We start from the raw sequence: 22,824 nt of genomic DNA on the forward strand, positions 1-22,824 counted from the left end.
TCACGGCTAAATACATTAATTACGTTACAAAGTAGGGTATTCCCGTGAAAGCCTCATACCATGTACAAACCGTTATCCACCTCCCCTGGAACCAGGCAAACACAACTACTATTACCATATGGCCAATTGCAGTAACTAAGCCTTCTGCTTATGCTTTTAAAGGGACATAAACCACAAACACTTTCTTTCATGATTCAGAAAGAACATACAATTTTAAACAATTTTACAATTTACTTCTATTATCAAATTGTCTTTGTTTTCTTGATATTCTTTGTTGAAAAACAGGAAGGCAAGTTCAGGAGTGTGCACGTATCTGCGGCACTATATGGTAAAAGTTTTGCAACAAAGTTATACATTAGCAAGACCACTAGATGGCAGCACTATTTCCTATCATGTGGTGCTCCAGAAACGTGCACGCTACCTTTCCTGATATCTCTTCAACAAAGAATAACATGTGAATGAAGAAAATTTGATAATAGAAGTAAATTGGGAACTTTTTATAAAATTGTATTCTCTATCTAAATCATGAAAGAAAATGTTTGGGTGTCATATGCCTTGTAACGCGTCTGTCGCTGTCGTCAGTTGCGCACGTAGCCTGCAGCACAAGACAGTTTCAGGAGCTGTAACATAACATCTGAGAGCTGGAGCTCCTGAAGTTTCAGGCATCTGCCGCATATGGAGCCGGTGAGCGCGATCGGTGCTCCGCCTCCATATGAGAACCACACAGTGGAAGTGACAGCAAAAGAGTATTTATTTAAATATCAATAGACAAACAGAACGGCCAGATGCCTGATCGTTACAGACGGTGATACTGTGTGGCGGGTGGGCAGCTCAGCAGCAGAGGGGGGAGGGAGTAGGAGGGCCCTACTACAGGGAAAAAGGGAAAAAAAGGACAGGGAGGGATGGGGCAGCTACACTACAGAAAAGGGGTTTGGGGGTGGGGGGGTAAATGGCGATCATGGGGGGGACCACTACACTACAAAAAAAAAAGGGGTTTATAGGTACTGGCAGACAGTTGCCAGTACCTAATATAGCGGCAATAGAGGGGGGGGGGAGGGTTAGAGAGCTCTTTGAGGGGGGAACCAGGGACAGAGGGATAGGGACAGGGAGTTAGGGAAAGAAGGATAGGGACCGAGGTATAGGGACAGAGGGATAGGGACAGAGGAATAGGGACAGAGGGATATGGACAGAGGGGTAGGGAAAGAGGGATAGGGACAGAGGGATATGGACAGAGGGGTATGGACAGAGAGGTATGAACAGAAGTATAGGGACCAAGGTACAGGGACAGAGGGATAGGGACAGGAATAGAGGGACAAAGGGATAGAGACAGAAGAACAGGGACAGAAGGATAGGGACAGTGAGATAGGGACAGAGGGATAGAAACAGAAGAACAGGGAAAGAAGGACAGAAGGATAGGGACTGAAAGATAGGGACAGAGGGATAGGGACAGAGGGATAGGGACAGAGGGATAGGGACAGAGGGATAGGGACAGAGGGATAGGGGCAGAGAGATAGGGACAGAGGGATAGGGACAGAGAGATAGGGACAGAAGGATAGGGACACAGGGATAGGGACACAGGGATAGAGGGACAGACAGAAAGAGACAGAAGAACAAGGACAGAAGGATAGGGACAGAGAGATAGGGACAGAGGGATAGGGAGAGAAGAACAAGGACAGAAGGATAGGGACAGAGGTATAGGGACACAGGGATAGGGACAGAGGGATAGGGACAGGGATAGAGGGACAGAAGGATAGAGACAGAAGAACAAGGACAGAGGGATAGGGACAGAGGGATGGGGCAGAGGGATAGGGACAGAGGGATAGGGGCAGAGGGATAGGGACAGAGGGATAGGGAAAGAGGGATAGGGACAGAAGAAAAAGGAAAGAGGGATAGGGACAGAGGGATAGGGACAGAGGGATAGGGACAGAGGGATAGGGACAGAGGGATAGGGACAGAGGGATAGGGACAGAAGAACAAGGACAGAGGGATAGGGACAGAGGGATAGGGACAGAGGGATAGAGGAACAGAAGGATAGAGACAGAAGAACAAGGACAGAGGTATAGGAACAGAGGGATAGGGGCAGAGGGATAGGGACAGAGGGATAGGGACAGAGGGATAGGGACAGAGGGATAGGGACAGAAGAACAAGGACAGAGGGATAGGGACAGAGGGATAGGGACAGAGGGATAGAGGAACAGAAGGATAGAGACAGAAGAACAAGGACAGAGGTATAGGGACAGAGGGATAGGGGCAGAGGGATAGGGACAGAGAGATAGGGACAGAGAGATAGGGACAGAAGGATAGAGACAGAAGAACAAGGACAGAGGGATAGGGGCAGAGGGATATGGACAGAGGGATAGGGACAGAGGGATAGGGGCAGAGGGATAGGGGCAGAGGGATAGGGACAGGGACAGAGGGATAGGGGCAGGGACAGAGGGATAGGGAAAGAGGGCAGAGGGACAGAGACAGGGACAGAGGGATAGGGAAAGAGGGGCAGATGGACAGGGACAGAGGGATATGGACAGGGACAGAGGGATAGGGAAAGAGAGGCAGAGGGATAGGGACAGAGGGATAGGGACAGAGGGATAGAGACAGGGACAGAGGGATAGGGAAAGAGGGGCAGATGGACAGGGACAGAGGGATAGGGACAGGGACAGAGGGATAGGGAAAGAGGGGCAGAGGGACAGGGACAGAGGGATAGGGACAGGGACAGAGGGATAGGGAAAGAGGGGCAGAAGGACAGAGGGATAGGGACAGAGGGAAAGAAGGGCAGAGGGACAAGGACAGAGGTATAGGGACAGAGGGATAGAGACAGAGACAGAGGGATAGGGAAAGAGGGGCAGAGGGACAGGGACAGAGGGATAGGGACAGAGGGATAGGGGCAGAGGGATAGGGACAGAGAGATAGGGACAGAAGGATAGAGACAGAAGAACAAGGACAGAGGGATAGGGGCAGAGGGATAGGGGCGGAGGGATAGGGACAGAGGGATAGGGACAGAAGAACAAGGACAGAGGGATAGGGACAGAGGGATATGGACAGAGGGGTATGGACAGAGAAGTATGGACAGAAGTATAGGGACCAAGGTACAGGGACAGAGGGATAGGGACAGGAATAGAGGGACAAAGGGATAGAGACAGAAGAACAGGGACAGAAGGATAGGGACAGAGAGATAGGGACAGAGGGATAGAAACAGAAGAACAGGGACAGAAGGACAGAAGGATAGGGACTGAAAGATAGGGACAGAGGGATAGGGACAGAGGGATAGGGACAGAGGGATAGGGACAGAGGGATAGGGACAGAGGGATAGGGACAAAGAGAAGGCCACAGAGGGATAGGGACAGAGGGATAGGGACAGAGGGATAGGGGCAGGGAGATAGGGACAGAGGGATAGGGACAGAGAGATAGGGACAGAGGCATAGGGACAGAGGGATAGGGACACAGGGATAGAGGGACAGACAGATAGAGACAGAAGAACAAGGACAGAAGGATAGGGACAGAGAGATAGGGACAGAGGGATAGGGAGAGAAGGACAAGGACAGAAGGATAGAGACAGAGGGATAGGGACAGAGGTATAGGGACACAGGTATAGGGACAGAGGGATAGGGACAGGGATAGAGGGACAGATGGATAGAGACAGAAGAACAAGGACAGAGGGATAGGGACAGAGGGATGGGGCAGAGGGATAGGGACAGAGGGATAGGGGCAGAGGGATAGGGACAGAGGGATAGGGACAGAGAGATAGGGACAGAGGGATAGGGAGAGAAGAACAAGGACAGAAGGATAGGGACAGAGGGATAGGGACAGAGGGATAGGGACACAGGGATAGGGACAGAGGGATAGGGACAGGGATAGAGGGACAGAAGGATAGAGACAGAAGAACAAGGACAGAGGGATAGGGACAGAGGGATAGGGCAGAGGGATAGGGACAGAGGGATAGGGGCAGAGGGATAGGGACAGAAGAACAAGGACAGAGGGATAGGGACATAGGGATAGGGACAGAGGGATAGGGACAGAGGGATAGGAGCAGAGGGATAGGGACAGAGGGATAGGGACAGAGGGATAGGGACAGAAGAACAAGGACAGAGGGATAGGGACAGAGGGATAGAGTAACAGAAGGATAGAGACAGAAGAACAAGGACAGAGGTATAGGGACAGAGGGATAGGGGCAGAGGGATAGGGACAGAGGGATAGGGACAGAGGGATAGGGACAGAATAACAAGGAAAGAGGGATAGGGACAGAGGGATAAGGACAGAGGGATAGAGGAACAGAAGGATAGAGACAGAAGAACAAGGACAGAGGTATAGGGACAGAGGGATAGGGGCAGAGGGATAGGGACAGAGAGATAGGGACAGAAGGATAGAGACAGAAGAACAAGGACAGAGGGATAGGGGCAGATGGATAGGGACAGAGGGGGGGGCAGAGGGATAGGGGCAGAGGGATAGGGACAGGGACAGAGGGATAGGGGCAGGGACAGAGGGATAGGGAAAGAGGGCAGAGGGACAGGGACAGAGGGATAGGGAAAGAGGGGCAGATGGACAGGGACAGAGGGATAGGGACAGGGACAGAGGGATAGGGAAAGAGGGGCAGAGGGACAGGGACAGAGGGATAGGGACAGAGGGATAGAGACAGGGACAGAGGGATAGGGAAAGAGGGGCAGATGGACAGGGACAGAGGGATAGGGACAGGGACAGAGGGATAGGGAAAGAGGGGCAGAGGGACAGGGAAAGAGGGATAGGGACAGGGGGATAGGGGCAGAGGGATAGGGACAGAGGGATAGGGACAGGGACAGAGGGATAGGGAAAGAGGGGCAGAAGGACAGAGGGATAGGGACAGAGGGAAAGGGAAAGAGGGGCAGAGGGACAAGGACAGAGGTATAGGGACAGAGGGATAGGGACAGAGACAGAGGGATAGGGAAAGAGGGGCAGAGGGACAGGGACAGAGGGATAGGGACTGAGGGATAGGGACAGAGGGATAAGGACAGAGGGATAGGGACAGGGCCAGAGGGATAGGGAAAGAGGGGCAAAGGGACAGAGGGATAGAGACAGAGGGAAAGGGATACATGGATAGGGATAGGGATAGCGGGATAGGGACAGGGACAGAGGGAAAGGGACAGAGGGATAGGGACAGAGGAACAGCAATAGAGGGACAGGGACAAAGGTATAGTGACAGAGGGATAGGGATAAAGGGATAGGGACAGAGGCATAGGGGCAAAGGGATAGGGACAGAGGGATAGGGATAGAGGGACAGGGACAGAGGAATAGTGATAGAAGGATAGGGACAGAGGGATAGGGATAGAGGGACAGGGATAGAGGGATAGGGACAGAAGGATAGGAACAGAGGGATAGAGGGATAGGGACAGAGGGATAGGAACAGAGGGACAGGGATAGTGGGATAGGGACAGAGGAATAGAGATAGAAGGATAGGGACAGAGGGATAGGGACAGAGGGATAGGGACAGAGGGAAAAGGATAGATGGATAGGGACAGAGGATTAGGGACAGGGATATAGGGAAAGGGACAGAGGGATAGGGATAGAGGGACAGGGATAGATGGATAGGGACAGAGGGATAGGGACAGAGGGACAAGGATAGAAGGATAGGGACAGATGGATAGGGATAGAGGAACAGGGATAGAAGGACAGGGATAGAGGGATAGGGATAGACGGATAGGGACAGAGGGACAGGGATAGAGGGATAGGGATAGACGGATAGGGACAGGGACAATGGGATAGAGGGACAGGGGCAGAGGGACAGGGACAAAGGGATAGATGGATAGGGATAGATGGACCTCCCTTTAAAAAAATAGACTGCTCTCTGGGCAGTCTTATCGCCTAGTATATATATATATATATATATATATATATATATATAAATTATTTAAATTTTGGAGGAGATAAAAGCATGATATTATAATCCTCCAATTTATAGAAGTATAATCGACAGAAATGATCTAGGCAAGTATCCCCACTTGTCTTTACTCAGAAATACTCCATATACACAGTAACCAATGCACCAGAGGATTCTGGGTAACATATGCAAATTAGATATGCAACATCGCAGGCTTTTTGCTTCTAATACTGTGTAAAACATATCAGTCCCCTAATGGAGAAAGTGCAGCAAATAAAAAGCCTGGGATGTTGCATATCTAATTTGCATATCTTACCCAGAATTTATCTTTATTTAGAAATTAATTTAGAAATATTAACTCTTTATTCTACATGTTCCACTCCAACAGCTGCTAATATTTAGTTGTCAGCATTGCTTTTCCTGTACACCAGGTACATTTCCACCATGATTTCTATAAAGACATCTAGAAGTGCTGTCTGTAATAAATATCTGTTCTTTGTCTTCCAGACCAGCCAACATTGCAGTGGTTACTTTGGCGTTTGGACGTTATTTAATAGAGCCGATTTTTGTGCCCTGTAATGCACCAGCTGTCGTAGTTAAACTGATTAGTGTCATCGGTATTGGTGAGTATCCGAGAATTGTCACTCTCAGGGATTATTCATAGGTGAGATAAGAATTTTATTTTTTTAGAGCCTTATATGATGGCATCATCTTCCCTTAAAAATGTTTAAAATTAAATCTCATTGCAAGATATATTAATTATTTATTCTGCCTCATTTTGTTATGAGATATCCCATAAAAGTGTGTTTGTTCAGTTCCCTTCATAGTGATAACTTTTATTGTGTAAAACTGTAGTAGCAGATAGTGTAAACAGATATTTGGGAACAAAGCACCGTCCTAATGCCACTAATAAAACTACTGTGCATTTGATATTACTATTGGGCATTTCACAGGGGACTTTTATGACCTTATAATTGTAGGGTTCAACAAGAGGGAAAAGCTTAGCAGAAAAAATGGCCTCAAATACGGACTCACCGCTTTCTTTCTCTGGCCTCTCAGGGCCTAATCATGTACATTACACTTGGCGGCCATATTGAATAAATACTGTAATTTTTCCATATAAAGTGTCTCCATTAAGTTCTATTAATACTATGTTATTAAAACTCTTATATTATGTTTTGCTTATCAAGTTTTTACATCTTGCATCAAGGAGAATATTTCCTATTGTCTATGAAGGACCTTATTCCTATTGGGAATCAGACATTTTATTAATCACTCACCTACACCTACAAATAAAACAGACATCTTGAAACCTTTCAAGAAATAAATGGAATTAGTCATTTTTTGAGGATGGGGGAAGCCCTAGTGTAAATTTAGCTGTACTGTATGCATGCGTTATGTGGATAAGCATGTGGATAAGCATAAATGGGGAAAGGTAGAGGAGTACTTGTATATTACAGGTGGGTAATTCACTGTGAAATCACATAACTATAAGCATTTTATAAGCTACTTATTTCCCATGAAAGAGCAACCAGATACTTTCAGGGTTTAGAATCAATTAAAGAAAGAACTGTATCAAATGCAAAGCGCTGGGTGGGGAACACTGAGCAGGGATGTGCAGTCAGGAAGGAAGGGGAGGCAGAGCCTCACATGTCACAAAAAGAAAATAATGTTAAAGTAAAATAAAAGTAAATAAAACTTTACCAAATTTTCTGACCTTAGCTGCAAAAATATGGAGAGAGACAGCAACCTTGTGAGCTCATATGCTGAAGGGAATACATAGGGATCAGCTGAGAGATACATGAATCTAAAGATAAATAGGTTAATATTTGCCTCCCACAACTAGTGTGCTTTTAAGGAATGCAGGAAGCGCTGAACATTCCCATTTTGTTACAGTCAGCCCCTCTTAAAGGAACTCTGTAGTACAAACATCCAATACTATAATTCATATCATTTTAGTACTAAAAGCCCTGCATGTCTATGTGTTTAACCTCCACAAATGCTGGGTTGTGCGACTGTTGTTGCTGATCGGCTCAACAGTCTTGTCACTCAGGACCAGTAGTTCTTTGTGGCACCCCAGTAGTACTTTAACTATGCATTTTTTAACTCTATAATTCATTAGACCATATCATTTTAGTACTAAAAGCCCTGCACGTCTATGTGTTTAACCTCCACAAAGGCTGGGTTGTGCGACTGCTGTTGCTGATCAGCTCACCAGTCTTGTCACTCAGGACCAGCAGTTCTTTGTGGCACCCCAGTAGTACTTCAACTATGCGTTTAACTCATCTGTGCTAAAGGCTGAAGTTTTTTTCACTACGAATAATTTAAGGGACAGTCTAATCCCTTTATGACCCATTCCCCAGTTTTTTTTCATCAGCACTGTTATATGAATACACTTTTTACCTTGTATATATCCCTCTGCAGACTGCCCCCTTATCTCAGTTCTTTTGACAGACTTGTATTTTAGCCAATCAGTGGGGACTCATAAATAACTCCATGGGGGTGAGCATAATATTAGCTATATGACACACATGAACTATCACTGTCTAACTGTCAAAATACACTGAGATAAGAGGTAGCCTTAAACGGTTTATAAATCAGTTTAGGCTTACCTAGGTTTAGATTTCAACAAAGAATACCATGAGAACAAAGCAAATGTGATGATAAAAGTAAATTGGAAAGTTCTTTAAAATTGCATGCCCTATCTGAATCATGAACATTTAATTTTGACTAGACTGTCCCTTTAAATCTTTTTGAAATGATTACATTTTAGTCTACGGACTCATTTCCTACCAACCAAATAAATCCACGGGTATAACAAATCACTCTTGGATTGGTGAGGGGCAAATAATTCTGCTTAAAAAAAACAGTGCAAAGGTAATAACTGTATCTTCCCCTCTTTCTCTGCAGCATGTATTATCGCCTTGAACTGTTGGAGTGTCAGCTGGTCGGCAAATTTTCAGACCGCTTTTACAGCACTAAAATTAGTAGCTCTGGTACTGATTATAGTTCCGGGAATCAACACTCTTGTGCAAGGTAAGAAGACGCCAACACATGAACGTGCAGTAAACAGTATTAAAGGGACATGAAACAGGAAATAAATAAATTATAGAATGATATTTAGAGCAATTATTAGACTGAGAATAATCTATACATGTATTTTTTAAAATTACAGTTTTTTAAATATTAAAAAAATAAGGGTAAAATTCAAATTTCAAAGCAGTGGGCACCCCCATATTGTAACTTAGGTTTCTTTTTCTGTTTAGGCCAATTAGGGACAGTTATTAACAGCTTACTAGAGTGTGCAACCAATGACAGTGGGGATTATAGCTGTGTGCGCACTTACAGCTAGATTACAAGTTTTGTCGGTAAAAACTTGCGGAGCTAACGCTCCTTTTTTTCCAGCGCTCACTTTAAACAACGCTGGTATTACAAGTTTTCTGAATGGCTGCGTTAGCCTCAGAAAAGTGAGCGTTGAGCAAAATTTAGCTCCACTTCTCCCTGTAATAACAGCGTTGCATACGGTAGCGGTAAGCTGGAAAAACGTGCTCGTGCAAGATTTCCCCATAGGATACAATGGGGCTGAGCTAGCTGAAAAAAAACCTAACACCTGAAAAAAAGCAGCGTTTAGCTCTTAACGCAGCCCCATTGTTTCCTATGGGGAAACACTTTCTAAGTCTACACCTAACACCCTAACATGAACCCCGAGTCTAAACACCCCTAACCTTACACTTATTAACCTCTAATCTGCCGCCCCCAACATCGTCGCCACCTGCATTATACTATTAACCCCTAATCTGCCGCTCCGGACACCGCCGCCACCTACATTATCCCTATGAACCCCTAATCTGCTGCCCCTAACATCGCCGACACCTATTTTATATTTATTAACCCCTAATCTGCTGCCCCCAACGTTGCTGCAACCTACCTACAATTATTAACCCCTAATCTGCCGCCCCCAACGTTGCCGCTACTATAATAAAGTTATTAACCCCTAAACCTAAGTCTAACCCTAACACCCCCCTAAGTTAAATCTATTTTTAATAAATCTAAATAAAATTACTATAATTAAATAAATTATTCCTATTTAAAACTAAATACTTACCTATAAAATAAACCATAAGATAGCTACAATATAACTAATAGTTACATTGTAGCTATTTTAGGATTTATATTTATTTTACAGGCAACTTTGTATTTATTTTAACTAGGTACAATAGTTATTAAATAGTTAATAACTATTTAATAGCTACCTAGTTAAAATAATTACAAAATTACCTTTAAAATAAATCCTAACCTAAGTTACAAATACACCTAACACTACACTATCAATAAATTAATTAAATAAATTAACTACAATGATCTAAACTAAAATACAATTAAATAAACTAAACTATATTACAAAAAAAACAAACACTAAATTACAAAAAATAAAAAAATATTACATGAAGTTTAATCTAATTACACCTAATCTTATCCCCCTAATAAAATAAAAAAGCCCCCCAAAATAATAAAATTCCCTATTCTTAACTAAATTACAACGTAATCAGCTCTTTTACTAGCCCTTAAAGGGCTTTTTGAGGGGCATTGCCCCAAAGTAATCAGCTCTTTTACCTGTAAGAAAAAGAAATACAATACCCCCCAACATTACAACCCACCACCCACACACCCCTACTCTAAAACCCACCCGATCCCCCCTTAAAAAACCTAACACTACCCCATTGTAGATCACCCTACCTTGAGCCGTCTTCAGCCAGCTGTGCACCGATGGGGCAGAAGAGGACAACCGGACCGGCACAAGTCTTCATCCGATCCGGCCAGAAGTCTTCATCTGATCGGGGCAGAAGAGGTCCTCCATCCAGCAGAAGTCTTCATCCAAGCGGCATCTTCTATCTTCATCCATCCGGCGCGGAGCGGGTCCATCTTCAAGACATCCGACACGGAGCATCCTCTTCTTTCCGACGACTAACGACAAATGAAGGTTCCTTTAAATGACATCATTCAAGATGGCGTCCCTCTAATTCCGATTGGCTGATAGGATTCTATCAGCCAATCTGAATTAAGGTAAGAAAATTCCGATTGGTTGATCCAATCAGCCAATCGGATTGAACTTCAATGCGATTGGCTGATTAAATCAACCAATCGGAATTTTCCTACCTTAATTCTGATTGGCTGATAGAATCCTATCAGCCAATCGGAATTCGAGGGACGCCATCTTGGATGATGTCATTTAAAGGAACCTTCATTCGTCGTTAGTCGTCGGAAAGAAGAGGATGCTCCGCGTCGGATGTCTTGAAGATGGACCCGCTTCGCGCTGGATGGATGAAGATAGAAGATGCCGCTTGGATGAAGACTTCTGCTGGATGGAGGACCTCTTCTACCCCGATCGGATGAAGACTTCTGGCCGGATCAGATGAAGACTTGTGCCGGTCCGGATGTCCTCTTCTGCCCCATCGGTGCCCGGCTGGCTGAAGACGGCTCAAGGTAGGGTGATCTTCAATGGGGTAGTGTTTTTTTAAGGGGGGATCGGGTGGGTTCTAGAGTAGGGGTGTATGGGTGGTGGGTTGTAATGTTGGGGGGGGTATTGTATTTCTTTTTTTTACAGGTAAAAGAGCCGATTACCTTGGGGCAATGCCCCGCAAAAAGCCCTTTTAAGGGCTAATAAAAGAGCTGATTACTTTATATTTTAGTTTAGGAATTTTGTTATTTTGGGGGGCTTTTTATTTTATTAGGGGGCTTAGATTAGGTGTAATTAGATTAAACTTCTTGTAATATTTTTTTATTTTTTGTAATTTAGTGTTTGTTTTTTTTGTAATATAGTTTAGTTTATTTAATTGTATTTTATTTTAGATATTTGTAGTTAATTTATTTAATTAATTTATTGATAGTGTAGTGTTAGGTGTATTTGTAACTTAGGTTAGGATTTATTTTACAGGTAATTTTGTAATTATTTTAACTAGGTAGCTATTAAATATTTATTAACTATTTAATAGCTATTGTACCTAGTTACAATAAATACAAAGTTGCCTGTAAAATAAATATAAATCCTAAGCTAGCTACAATGTAACTATTAGTTATATTGTAGCTATATTAGTGTTTATTTTATAGGTAAGTATTTAGTTTTAAATAGGATTAATTTATTTAATTGTAGTAATTTTATTTAGATTTATTTAAATTATATTTAACTTAGGGGGTGTTAGGGTTAGACTTAGGTTTAGGGGTTAATAACTTTATTATAGTAACAGCAACGTTGGTGGAGATTAGGGGTTAATAATTGTAGGTAGGTGGCGGTGATGTTAGGGACGACAGATTAGGGTTTAATAAAATTTATTATAGTGTTTTCTAGTGGTGGCGATATCCGGTTGGCAGATTAGGGGTTAATAAGTGTAGACAGGTGGCGGCAACGTTGGAGGGGGCAGATTACGGGTTAATAAATATAATGTAGGTGTCGGCGATGTTAGGGGCACAAGATTAGGGGTTCATAGGTATAATGTAGGTGGCAGCGATGTCCGGTTGGCAGATTAGGGGTTAAATAATTTTATTATAGTGTTTGCGATGTGGGGGGCCTCTGTTTAGGGGTTCATAGGTAGTTTATGGGTGTTAGTGTACTTTGTAGCACTGTAGTTAAGAGCTTTATGTTCCGGCGTTAGCCCATAAAACTCTTAACTACTGACTTTTATATGCGGTAGGAGTCTTGGAGGTAGAGGCTGTACCGCTCACTTCTTCCAAGACTTGTAATGCCAGCGTTAGCCAAATCCCATTAAAAAGATAGGATACGCAATTGACGTAAGGGGATTTGCGGTATGGAAAAGTTGCGGGGAAAAAAGTGAACGGTAGACCTGTACCTGCCATACTCATAATACCAGCGGGCGTTAAAAAGCAGTATTATGACCCCTTAACGCTGCTTTTTAAAGCTAACGCAGAACTCGTAATCTAGGCGTTAGACTTTTAACAGAAATTTGGGAAGCCCACAATATTCAGAATAAATTTACTGGAAAAGGGAGCAAAGTAAATAATAAAAGTGTATTGCAAAGTTATTTTACTACATATAATTAAACATTTTATATTAATATTTTAAAATTTCAAAGTGTTTAATGTCCCTTTAAAGGTACAGTGGCATCAAAATTAAGTTTCAATTCATTGAATAGAGCATGACATTTTAAAAACCTATCCAATCACTTTCTATTATCAGTTTTGCTTAAATCTCTTTGTTAAAGGGACACTAAACCTCAATTTTTTTTCTTTCATGATTCAGATGGAGCATGACATTTTAAGCAACTCTAATTTACTCCTATTATAAATTTCTCTTGGTACCTTTATTTGAAAAAGCAGGAATGTAAGCTTTGGAGCCAGCCCATTGTAGGTTCAGCACCTGGGTAGCTCTTGCTGACTGGAAAATGTAGCCACCAATCAGTAAGTGCTATCCAGGGTACTGAACCAAAAATATGCTGGTTCCACAGCTTTCATTCCTGCTTTTTCAAATAAAGATACTAAGAGAACGAAGAAAAATTGATAATAGGAGTAAATAAGAAAGTTGCTTAAAATGTCGTGCTCTAGTCTATCTGAATAATGAAAGAATATAATTGGGTTTACTATCCCTTTAAGGAGTAATCTTAGGTGAGCTCAGGAGCGTGCACGACTTTCACCATCTGTAATTGCAACAATGTTTATAGCAATGTTATACATAGTTGCAACCACTGCTAAAAACACCTGCATGTTGCTATGCTCAGCCTAGATCGGCCTATCTAGGTTTACTCTTCAACCAAGGAATCCAAGAGAACAAAGCAAATTAGATAATAGAAGTAAATTGGAAAGTTTTTTTAAAATTGTATATTCTGGGGGGCGTGTCCAGGCCGCGGCTATGCCAAGCCGCAAAATTGGAGGCTCTACCTGAAACCAAGATAATCCGCTGATTATCACCACAGTTGAACATCATCCTACATCACTAGTGATATAGTTTACTAAAGGAGATCCTACAGTTTCAGATAATACTATTTTTATGATATTTAGCTCGTCAGACAGAACAGACTGTTCGAAGTTATTAGGTGGCGGCCACATTCTAAACTTCACCCCCCCCCATAATCCAGGTTAAGAAGAAGGAGCCTGATAACCACTTCAGTTCACTTCACTGTTGAATATCTTCAAATCTAGAACATGGATGTGGAAGCGTTTAATTACAAGGTGCAGTCTTTACTGGAGAGATTTGAGGCGACATTCTGATGAACAACCTGATGGAAATAGTGCAATCCGGAAGCGAGCTGACAAACCACTTCTTTCTAGAAATAGAGGAGAAAAGCGATCTGCTCTATTTACACAATTCTAAGCCAGCTAAACCCCTGCAACCACCGGCACCTCTACTGGGAATGCACCATGATAGTGTGAAACGCAAGTTAAGTATGACACTGGGAGATGCGGCCACTCCTAGGTATGCTATGCTTCTCTTGCATATTCTATAACTGCGCTAAAGCCCCTCTGCATTTGATTGCTTGTGGATGGAGGCATTACACAGGAGACTTTCCTCTTCTTCCACAGGGTACACAATTAGTGAAAGAGAATCCAGTTGATGTGACTGTCATTACCCCATTCTATAGACATGGCATTGACTGAAACTAACTGGCACACTATAGTATAGGAGTCTGCTTGTGAGCTAATTCAATGAAGGTCTCAAAACCTGATAGCTCTTCTGGTAAAAATGTCCAGATAACCACTACCCTACCGAGTTAGTATTTACTTCTGAGCATTTGTGTGGGGAACATATATAGTAGGTGTGATGAGAGTAGGAAGGGATGTCACCAGATTGGGGGCGGGGCTTAGGTCCATTTGTGTCGCAGTTAGTTAGTGAGATCAATGCTACCAGATGTATATTTCCATGCTCTACAATAAAATAGAGTTGTACCATCTTTGCTGTGTCCTGCATGTGTCCTGCATCTCATGACATGGTGTCAGAAGTTTTTGCCTGCACTTCTGTTTCCTGATGATGTCGATGTCAAAGTTTTCCCCACCTGAGCCTTTTGATTTCTCGCAGTCTGCAGCTTGCCCCACATGGCGTCAGCGGTTTCAGTGCTTCAGGATTGCTTCCAAGCTGGACAAGGAGAGTGGTGAAGTACAAGTTAATTCTCTTTTATACTCTATAGGGAAAGATGTGGAGCCAGTGTTCAATACTTTTACTTTCCAAGAAGGGGAAGAATTTGACTTTGAAATAGTTATGAATAAACTCAGTGCCCACTTTGTGCCCAGAAGAAATGTGATTCATGAGAGAGCTTGTTTTCACAAACGTGCTCAGCGTGTGGGAGAATCTGTGGAGTCATTTGTGCGCAGCCTGTATGAACTAGCTGAATTCTGTGAGTTTGGTGTTGCTAAAGAAGAGCATATCAGAGACAGAATAGTCATAGGAATTGCAGATGCGGAAGTCTCACTGAAGCTGAAGTTAGAGTCTGATTTAACATTAGATGGGGCTATTAGGATGACCCGCCAGAGTGAACTGGTGAAAAAGCAAAGTGCTGATCTGAGGTCTGAGAGTATTGTGGATGAAGTGCAGCAGTTCAGGAGAGCAGCTAGTGAAAGGCACAGTGTGAGCGGTAGACCTAAGATAACAGATAGGCCTAGAAGTGAATGGGCGCAGCATGCCCGATGCACACGGTGCAACAGTGCCCATGATCAGAGTGTCATATGCCCTGCTAAAGACAAAAGATGTAGAAAATGTAACAGGATGGGCCATTTTGAAGTGGTGTCTAAGACTGAATATATTAAGGAGATGCAGGTGATAGTGACCAGGAGGGTCAAGAAGTATCCTTTGTGGGGTCTGTTGTTAAACGGCCGGGTTCAGAAGATGATTGGAGGGTTACTCTTACTGTAATGGGAGCCCAAGTTGCCTTTAAGACTGACACAGGAGCAGACATCACTGTAATGTCTCTTGCAGCGTTCATAAAACTGCCTCGACAGCCTCAGCTGGCGAAAGTTACAACAAAAGTCCTGGTGGCCGCATTGATTGTGCAGGGAAATTTCTTGCCAGCTGCGAGTACAAGCAAAGGAAATTCACCATGTGGGTGCATGTTATTAGAGGTCAGTGTGTTAACAATTTATTGAGCCCTGTGATTTGGGCCTAGTAGCCAGAGTGAATGAAATCTCAGAAGATATGTTTGGTGAATTGGACCTACTGAATTGCAACCCAGTCCGTATATCACTTAAAGGTGACGCAGTCCCATACAGCATTACCACTCCCCGTAGAATTCCGTTACCACTCATGCCTCAAGTGGAGAAGGAGCTTCTGCGTATGAAGAATATGGGGGTTATTGAATAGGTTGTTGAAGCAACTGACTGGTGTGCCCCCATTGTGCCTGTTGCAAAGAAAAACGGGAAGGTACGCATCTGCGTAGACTTGAAAAGGCTGAATGAGCCAGTGAAGAGAGAGAGATATGTGCTGCCGACACTTGAAGACATAGATCCGAAATTGGCGTGGGCAAAGTTCTTCTCTACATTGGATGCTTCTAACGGCTTCTGGCAGATACCTCTATATCCAAAGTGCCGCAAACTGACTACCTTCATTACACCAGTAGGTTGGTTTTGGTTTTGCAGACTCCCCTTCGGGATATCCTCTGCTCCTGAAATCTTCCAAAGAGAAATGAGTTCTCTCCTAAGAGACCACGTGGTCACGGCAGTCGTCATGGATGACATCTTAGTGTATGGGTCTACATTGGAGGAACATGATCATCGATTGAGCTGTGTGCTGCAGACTATCAGAGAGTCCGGGCTGAAGCCAAGCAAAGAGAAATGCCATTTTGGGAAAGCTGAGTTATGTTACTTTGGGCATATCATCAATGGGGATGGCATCAAGCCAGACCCTGAGAAAATTTGTGCTATTGAATAGATGAAAAATCCTTCTGATGTACATGAGCTGAGACAAATATTGGGCCTTGTAAATTATGTGGGCAGGTTCCTTCCAGATTTATCCACAATACTACAACCTATCACAGAGTTGCTAAAGAAAGATGTTGCCTGGGTCGTAGAACCCCAACACTGGGTCACAGGAAGAATCTTTTATGCAGGTCAAGTCCCTGCTGGGGTCTGCCCCAGTGTTGGGGTTCTACGACCCTTCCAAAAAGACTGTGGTTAGTGCTCATGCGAGCAGTTATGGGCCGCCCTCCTGCAGCTGAATGAAAACAAACTACAGCCCATCGCCTACTGTTCCCGTATACTGACAGCTGCTGAGTCAAAATACGCCCAAATTGAGAAAGAATGCCTGGCTGCAGTTTGGGCCTGTGAGCGCTTTCAGCGTTACCTAGTGGATTTAGATACATTTAGTCTGGAGACTGATCATAAACTGCTAGTCCCTCTAATCAACTCCTATGATACTGACAAAACACCCCTAAGATGCCAGAGACTTCAAATGAGGCTGCTCAGATTCAACGTTCAGGCAGTGCAACAACAGGTTGTGGCAGACACTATCCAGGCTCCCACTGGCTGCTGCTGAAGAGTCTTCAACGGAATCAAATGTGAAAGTGTGTGTAGATTCAGTTCTGGCCTCCAAGTCCATCTCTTCAGGGAAGCTAGAACAAATAAAGAAAGAGACATATTTAGATACAGACCTTCAAGAAGTTATGAAGTAAATTAAAGAAGGTTGTCCTGAGAGTCGGGCAGTCTGGATGTCTTTAAGTTCTTACCAGTCAGAAAGGTCGCAGCTCACGGAGCTGGATGGGTTGCTGCTGTTCCAGGACCGCATTGTTATTCCTGTCAGTATGAAGCAGGAGATGTTAAACAGGATTCACGATGGCCACTTAGGCATTACAAAGTGTAGAGAAAGGGCAGCTACGGCTGTATGGTGGCCTGGGATCAGTTCCAACATTGCAAGCCATGTGTCTAAATGTGCCTTTTGCCGGGAATGCCGGCCTACTCAGAGAAGGGAGCCCTTAATTTCTACTCCGCTGCTTGCAGGCCCGTGGCAGAAAATAGCTGCTGATTTGTGCGAACTGCACGGGAAAAAGTTCCTAGTTGTGATCGACTACTATTCCAGGTATTTGGAAATTGCACCTTTGAATGAAATCACAAGTTGGTGAGTGATAACGGAATTGGTGAGTGATAACGGAATGCAGTTCGCTTCCACAGAGTTCAGTTCTTTCAGCAGGGAATATGATTTTATACATTCCACGTCAAGCCCACATTACCCGCAGGCCAATGGAATGGCTGAAAGGGGAGTTCAAACGACAAAATTCATTTTGAAGCAATCTGAGCCGTACCTGGCCCTCTTGTCCTATAGGGACCGCATTGTTATTCCTGTCAGTATGAAGCAGGAGATGTTAAACAGGATTCACGATGGCCACTTAGGCATTACAAAGTGTAGAGAAAGGGCAGCTACGGCTGTATGGTGGCCTGGGATCAGTTCCAACATTGCAAGCCATGTGTCTAAATGTGCCTTTTGCCGGGAATGCCGGCCTACTCAGAGAAGGGAGCCCTTAATTTCTACTCCGCTGCTTGCAGGCCCGTGGCAGAAAATAGCTGCTGATTTGTGCGAACTGCACGGGAAAAAGTTCCTAGTTGTGATCGACTACTATTCCAGGTATTTGGAAATTGCACCTTTGAATGAAATCACAAGTTGGTGAGTGATAACGGAATTGGTGAGTGATAACGGAATGCAGTTCGCTTCCACAGAGTTCAGTTCTTTCAGCAGGGAATATGATTTTATACATTCCACGTCAAGCCCACATTACCCGCAGGCCAATGGAATGGCTGAAAGGGGAGTTCAAACGACAAAATTCATTTTGAAGCAATCTGAGCCGTACCTGGCCCTCTTGTCCTATAGGGCAGCTGATGCTAGGACGCCAGATTCGCACCGTCTTACCCTCTGTGGGTGTCTTCCAGCCAACTAGCTCTATTCCTAGGGACGAAGTCCTTAGGAGGGATGAAGAGGCAGAAAGGGGCTATTGATTCTTCTACGACAGGAGACATTCTGTGCGGCCCTTGCAGGAGCTGAATGCAGGGCAAAGTGTCAGAATTAAACTGGATGATTAGAAGAAATGGAAGACACCTGCTACGGTAATTGGACGCTTTCCAGAACCAAGGTCTTATGTAGTCCTTACTGATGGAGGGACAGTCACACGTCGAAATCGAAAGATCTTCAGCCTGTACCTGAGAGTTTTTTACTGGATGCCTCAGTACCACCGCCAGTGGGATCCCCTGTTTTAAGAGGGGTGCCTTCCCTTCAGCAAGATCACAGCAGGGATATGTCTTTGCCTCAAGCAGACTCTCAATCACCTTCTTCTGTATCAGAGGACAGTTCATGTAGAGTTACATCAAGTGGAAGAGTGGTGAAACTTCCGGCCCGATATCGGGATTAACTTTAGTTAGAACAGTGACCAGAAGTATAGGCAGAATAATCCCATAGTCACTGTGGAATAGGGTAGTCTACCCCGATGTTCAAGTCAGGATGTAATTCATGTTGTTTATATTTTCTGTAGCTTGTTATGTGTTCTATACTATACAAAACTGTTGTTGTATACCTTGTTATTTGTTATATTCAAATGAAAAAAAAATGTATGCTTTGTCCTTTGAAAAGGGGGAAGATGTGATGAGAGTAGGAAGTGACGTCACCAGATTGGGGGCAGGGTTTAGGTCCGTTTGTCTGTGTCGCAGTTAGTGAGATCAATGCTACCAGATGTATATTTCCATGCTCTACAATAAAATAGAGTTGTACCATCTTTGCTGTGTCCTGCATCTCATGACAGTAGGGTTATTTTTTTGTGTGACTATTACTGATATGTTCAATGCAGTTTACACAGTATCTAATTGCTTATTTATTCCAATATTTTACAAAGCAGTTTCTTCTGCCTGTACACTGTGTTTTCTAGTACTTTATATAATCATTGTTTGATGTGTGTGGAACTCCAGTGACATTCCAGCAATTTGCACTTGCTCCAATATGAGAATCTTTCTTATGGAATTTATTTATAAGCATTTGAGTGGAGTACCCATATGTCAAGATTATTTAGCTATTGCTGACATGTTCAATACAGCTTACACCGTGTTTAATGGCTTATACATTTATATACTTTACAAACCAGTTTTTATATAGGTATCTTACATCTTCTAGCACTTTATATATTAACTATAATTCGATGACTGTGAAACCCCAGTTAAACTCCAGCGATGTGCTTTAGCTCCAATATGAGAATCTCTCTTACAACATAGCCCCCACCCACATATCCCCAGCTATAAGTTGCTCATTAAATGGTGTGACATTTATACTACTTTCCTAGGAGGACTACTAAATTTATCAGTTACCAAACCTATTTGATACCAGACACCCCCTTTATTAAAAGTTTTTTGTCAGCTTAGCTATCCTCTTTCATGATCTATCTATCTATCTATCTATCTATTTATCTATCTATTTATCTATATCTACATTTGTTTACACCATCTAGTGCATTTTTCATTCGTATTATTAGACACCAATATCTTACTATGATATTCCCTCTTATTCCTCAATCGCTCTCCTCAAACTACTACATAGCTGTACCTGCAGCTTGTATTATATGCCAATACATACCCAACATATTACTTATACTATTCTAAGGCTCAAGAGTGGCCACCTCAGATACCAGATTTCCTCCTCTAGGTCATTCACGCTTTTAGGAGTCCAAGAGTGGCCCTAGATAGTTTGGGAGGAATTTACACTAATATTTAAAATGAAGTTTCTTTTTATAAGTCCCTTCATATAACCATACTATTTTACAAGTAGGTCACCCACAAGTCTTGAGGCTGTCTACTCTCATACACCTAGATTTAGAGTTTTGCGGCCAAAGGGGTGCGTTAGCTACGCATGTTTTTTTTCCCCCCCGCACCTTTTAAACAACGCTGGTATTCAGAGTTCTCTGAAGGGCTGCGTTAGGCTCCAAAAAGGGAGCGTAGAGCATATTTACCGCCACTTCAACTCTAAATACCAGCGTTGCTTATGGACACGGCCAGCTTCAAAAACATGCTCGTGCACGATATCCCCATAGGAAAAAATGGGGCAGTTTGAGCTGAAAAAAAACCTAACACCTGCAAAAAAGCAGCGTTCAGCTCCTAACGCAGCCTCATTGTTTCCTATGGGGAAACACTTCCTAAGGCTGCACCTAACACCCTAACATGAACCCCGAGTCTAAACACCCCTAACCTTACACTTATTAACCCCTAATCTGCTGTCCCCTGCATATTATTATTAACCCCTAATCTGCCACTCCGTACACCGCAGCAACCTACATTATAGCTATGCACCCCTAATCTGCTGCCCCTAACATCGCCGACCTCTATATTATATTTATTAACCCCTAATCTGCCCCCCCAACATCGCCACTACCTAACTACACTTATTAACCCCTAATCAGCCGACCAGACCTCGCCGCCACTATAATAAATTGTATTAACCCCTAATCTGCCCTCCCTAACATCGCTGCCACCTAACTTCAAGTATTAACCCCTAATCTGCCTACCGGACCTCGCCGCTACTCTAATAAATGTATTAACCCCTAAAGCTAAGTCTAACCCTAACACCCCCCTAAATTAAATTTAATTTAAATCTAACAAAATAAAATAAATCTTATTAAATAAATTAATTCTATTTAAAGCTAAATATTTACCTGTAAAATAAACCCTTATATAGCTACAATATAACAAATAATTATATTGTAGCTATTTTAGCATTTATATTTATTTTACAGGCAACTTTGTATTTATTTTAACTAGGTACAATAGCTATTAAATAGTTAATAACTATTTAATAGCTACCTAGTTAAAATAATTACAAAATTACCTGTAAAATAAATCCTAACCTAAGTTACAATTAAACCTAACACCACACTATCAATAAATTAATTAACTAAACTATCTACAATTATCTACAATTAAATCAACTAAACTAAATTACAAAAAAATTACAAGAATTTGTAAAAGATTACAAGAATTTTAAACTAATTACACCTACTCTAAGCCCCCTAAAAAAATAACAAAGACCCCCAAAATAAATAAATGCCCTATTCTAAAATAAATGCCCTATTCTAAAATAAAAAGTTAACAGCTCTTTTACCTTACCAGCCCTTAAAAGGGCCTTTTGCGGGGCATGCCCCAAATAAATCAGCTCTTTTGCATTTAAAAAAAACATACAATTGCCCCCCCAACATTACAACCCACCACCCACATACCTCTAATCTAACCCATACCCCCCTTAAAAAACCTAACACTAAGCCCCTGAAGATCTCCCTACCTTATCTTCACCACGCCGGGTATCACCGATCCGTCCAGAAGAGGGTCCGAATTCTTCATCCTATCCGGCAAGAAGAGGTCCAGAAGAGGGTCCGAAATCTTCATCCTATCCGGCAAGAAGAGGACATCCGGACCGGTAGACATGTTCATCCAGGCGGCGTCTTCTATGTTCATCCATGCGGCGCAGAGCGGGACCATCTTGAAGCAACCGACGCGGATCCATCCTCTTCTTCCGGCGACTCCCGATGAATGAAGGTTCCTTTAAGTGACGTCATCCAAGATGGCGTCCCTCGAATTCCGATTGGCTGATTCTATTAGCCAATCGGAATTAAGGTAGGAAAAATCTGATTGGCTGATTGAATCAGCCAATCAGATTCAAGTTCAATCCGATTGGGCGATCCAATCAGCCAATCAGATTGAGCTCGCATTCTATTGGCTGTTCTGATCAGCCAATAGAATGCGAGGTCAATCTGATTGGCTGATCCAATCAGCCAATCCGATTGAACTTGAATCTGATTGGCTGATTCAATCAGAAAATGGGATTTTTCCTACCTTAATTCTGATTGGCTGATAGAATCCTATCAGCCAATCGGAATTCGAGGGATGCCATCTTGGATGACGTCACTTAAAGGAACCTTCATTCGTTGGGTGTCGCCGGAAGAAGAGGATGGATCCGCGTCGGCTGCTTCAAGATGGTCCCGCTCTGCGCCGGATGGATGAAGATAGAAGACGCCGCCTGGCTGAACA

The 22,824-nt window shown here is 43.2% G+C and overlaps 1 protein-coding gene across 1 annotated transcript in view; it reads left to right on the forward strand.

Annotated features, from left to right (window-relative positions):
- LOC128664237 (cystine/glutamate transporter) overlaps positions 1 to 22,824 on the forward strand; it is a 170,310-nt gene that overhangs the window by 31,755 nt on the left and 115,731 nt on the right. Inside the window, exons 3-4 of the mRNA XM_053719028.1 lie at positions 6,352 to 6,467; positions 8,755 to 8,880. Coding sequence (XP_053575003.1) covers positions 6,352 to 6,467; positions 8,755 to 8,880 — 242 coding nt within the window. The remainder of the gene's footprint in view (positions 1 to 6,351; positions 6,468 to 8,754; positions 8,881 to 22,824) is intronic.

Source organism: Bombina bombina, chromosome 6 (genome assembly GCF_027579735.1).
Source record: "Bombina bombina isolate aBomBom1 chromosome 6, aBomBom1.pri, whole genome shotgun sequence".
In the NCBI taxonomy this organism is placed as follows: Eukaryota; Metazoa; Chordata; class Amphibia; order Anura; family Bombinatoridae; genus Bombina; species Bombina bombina.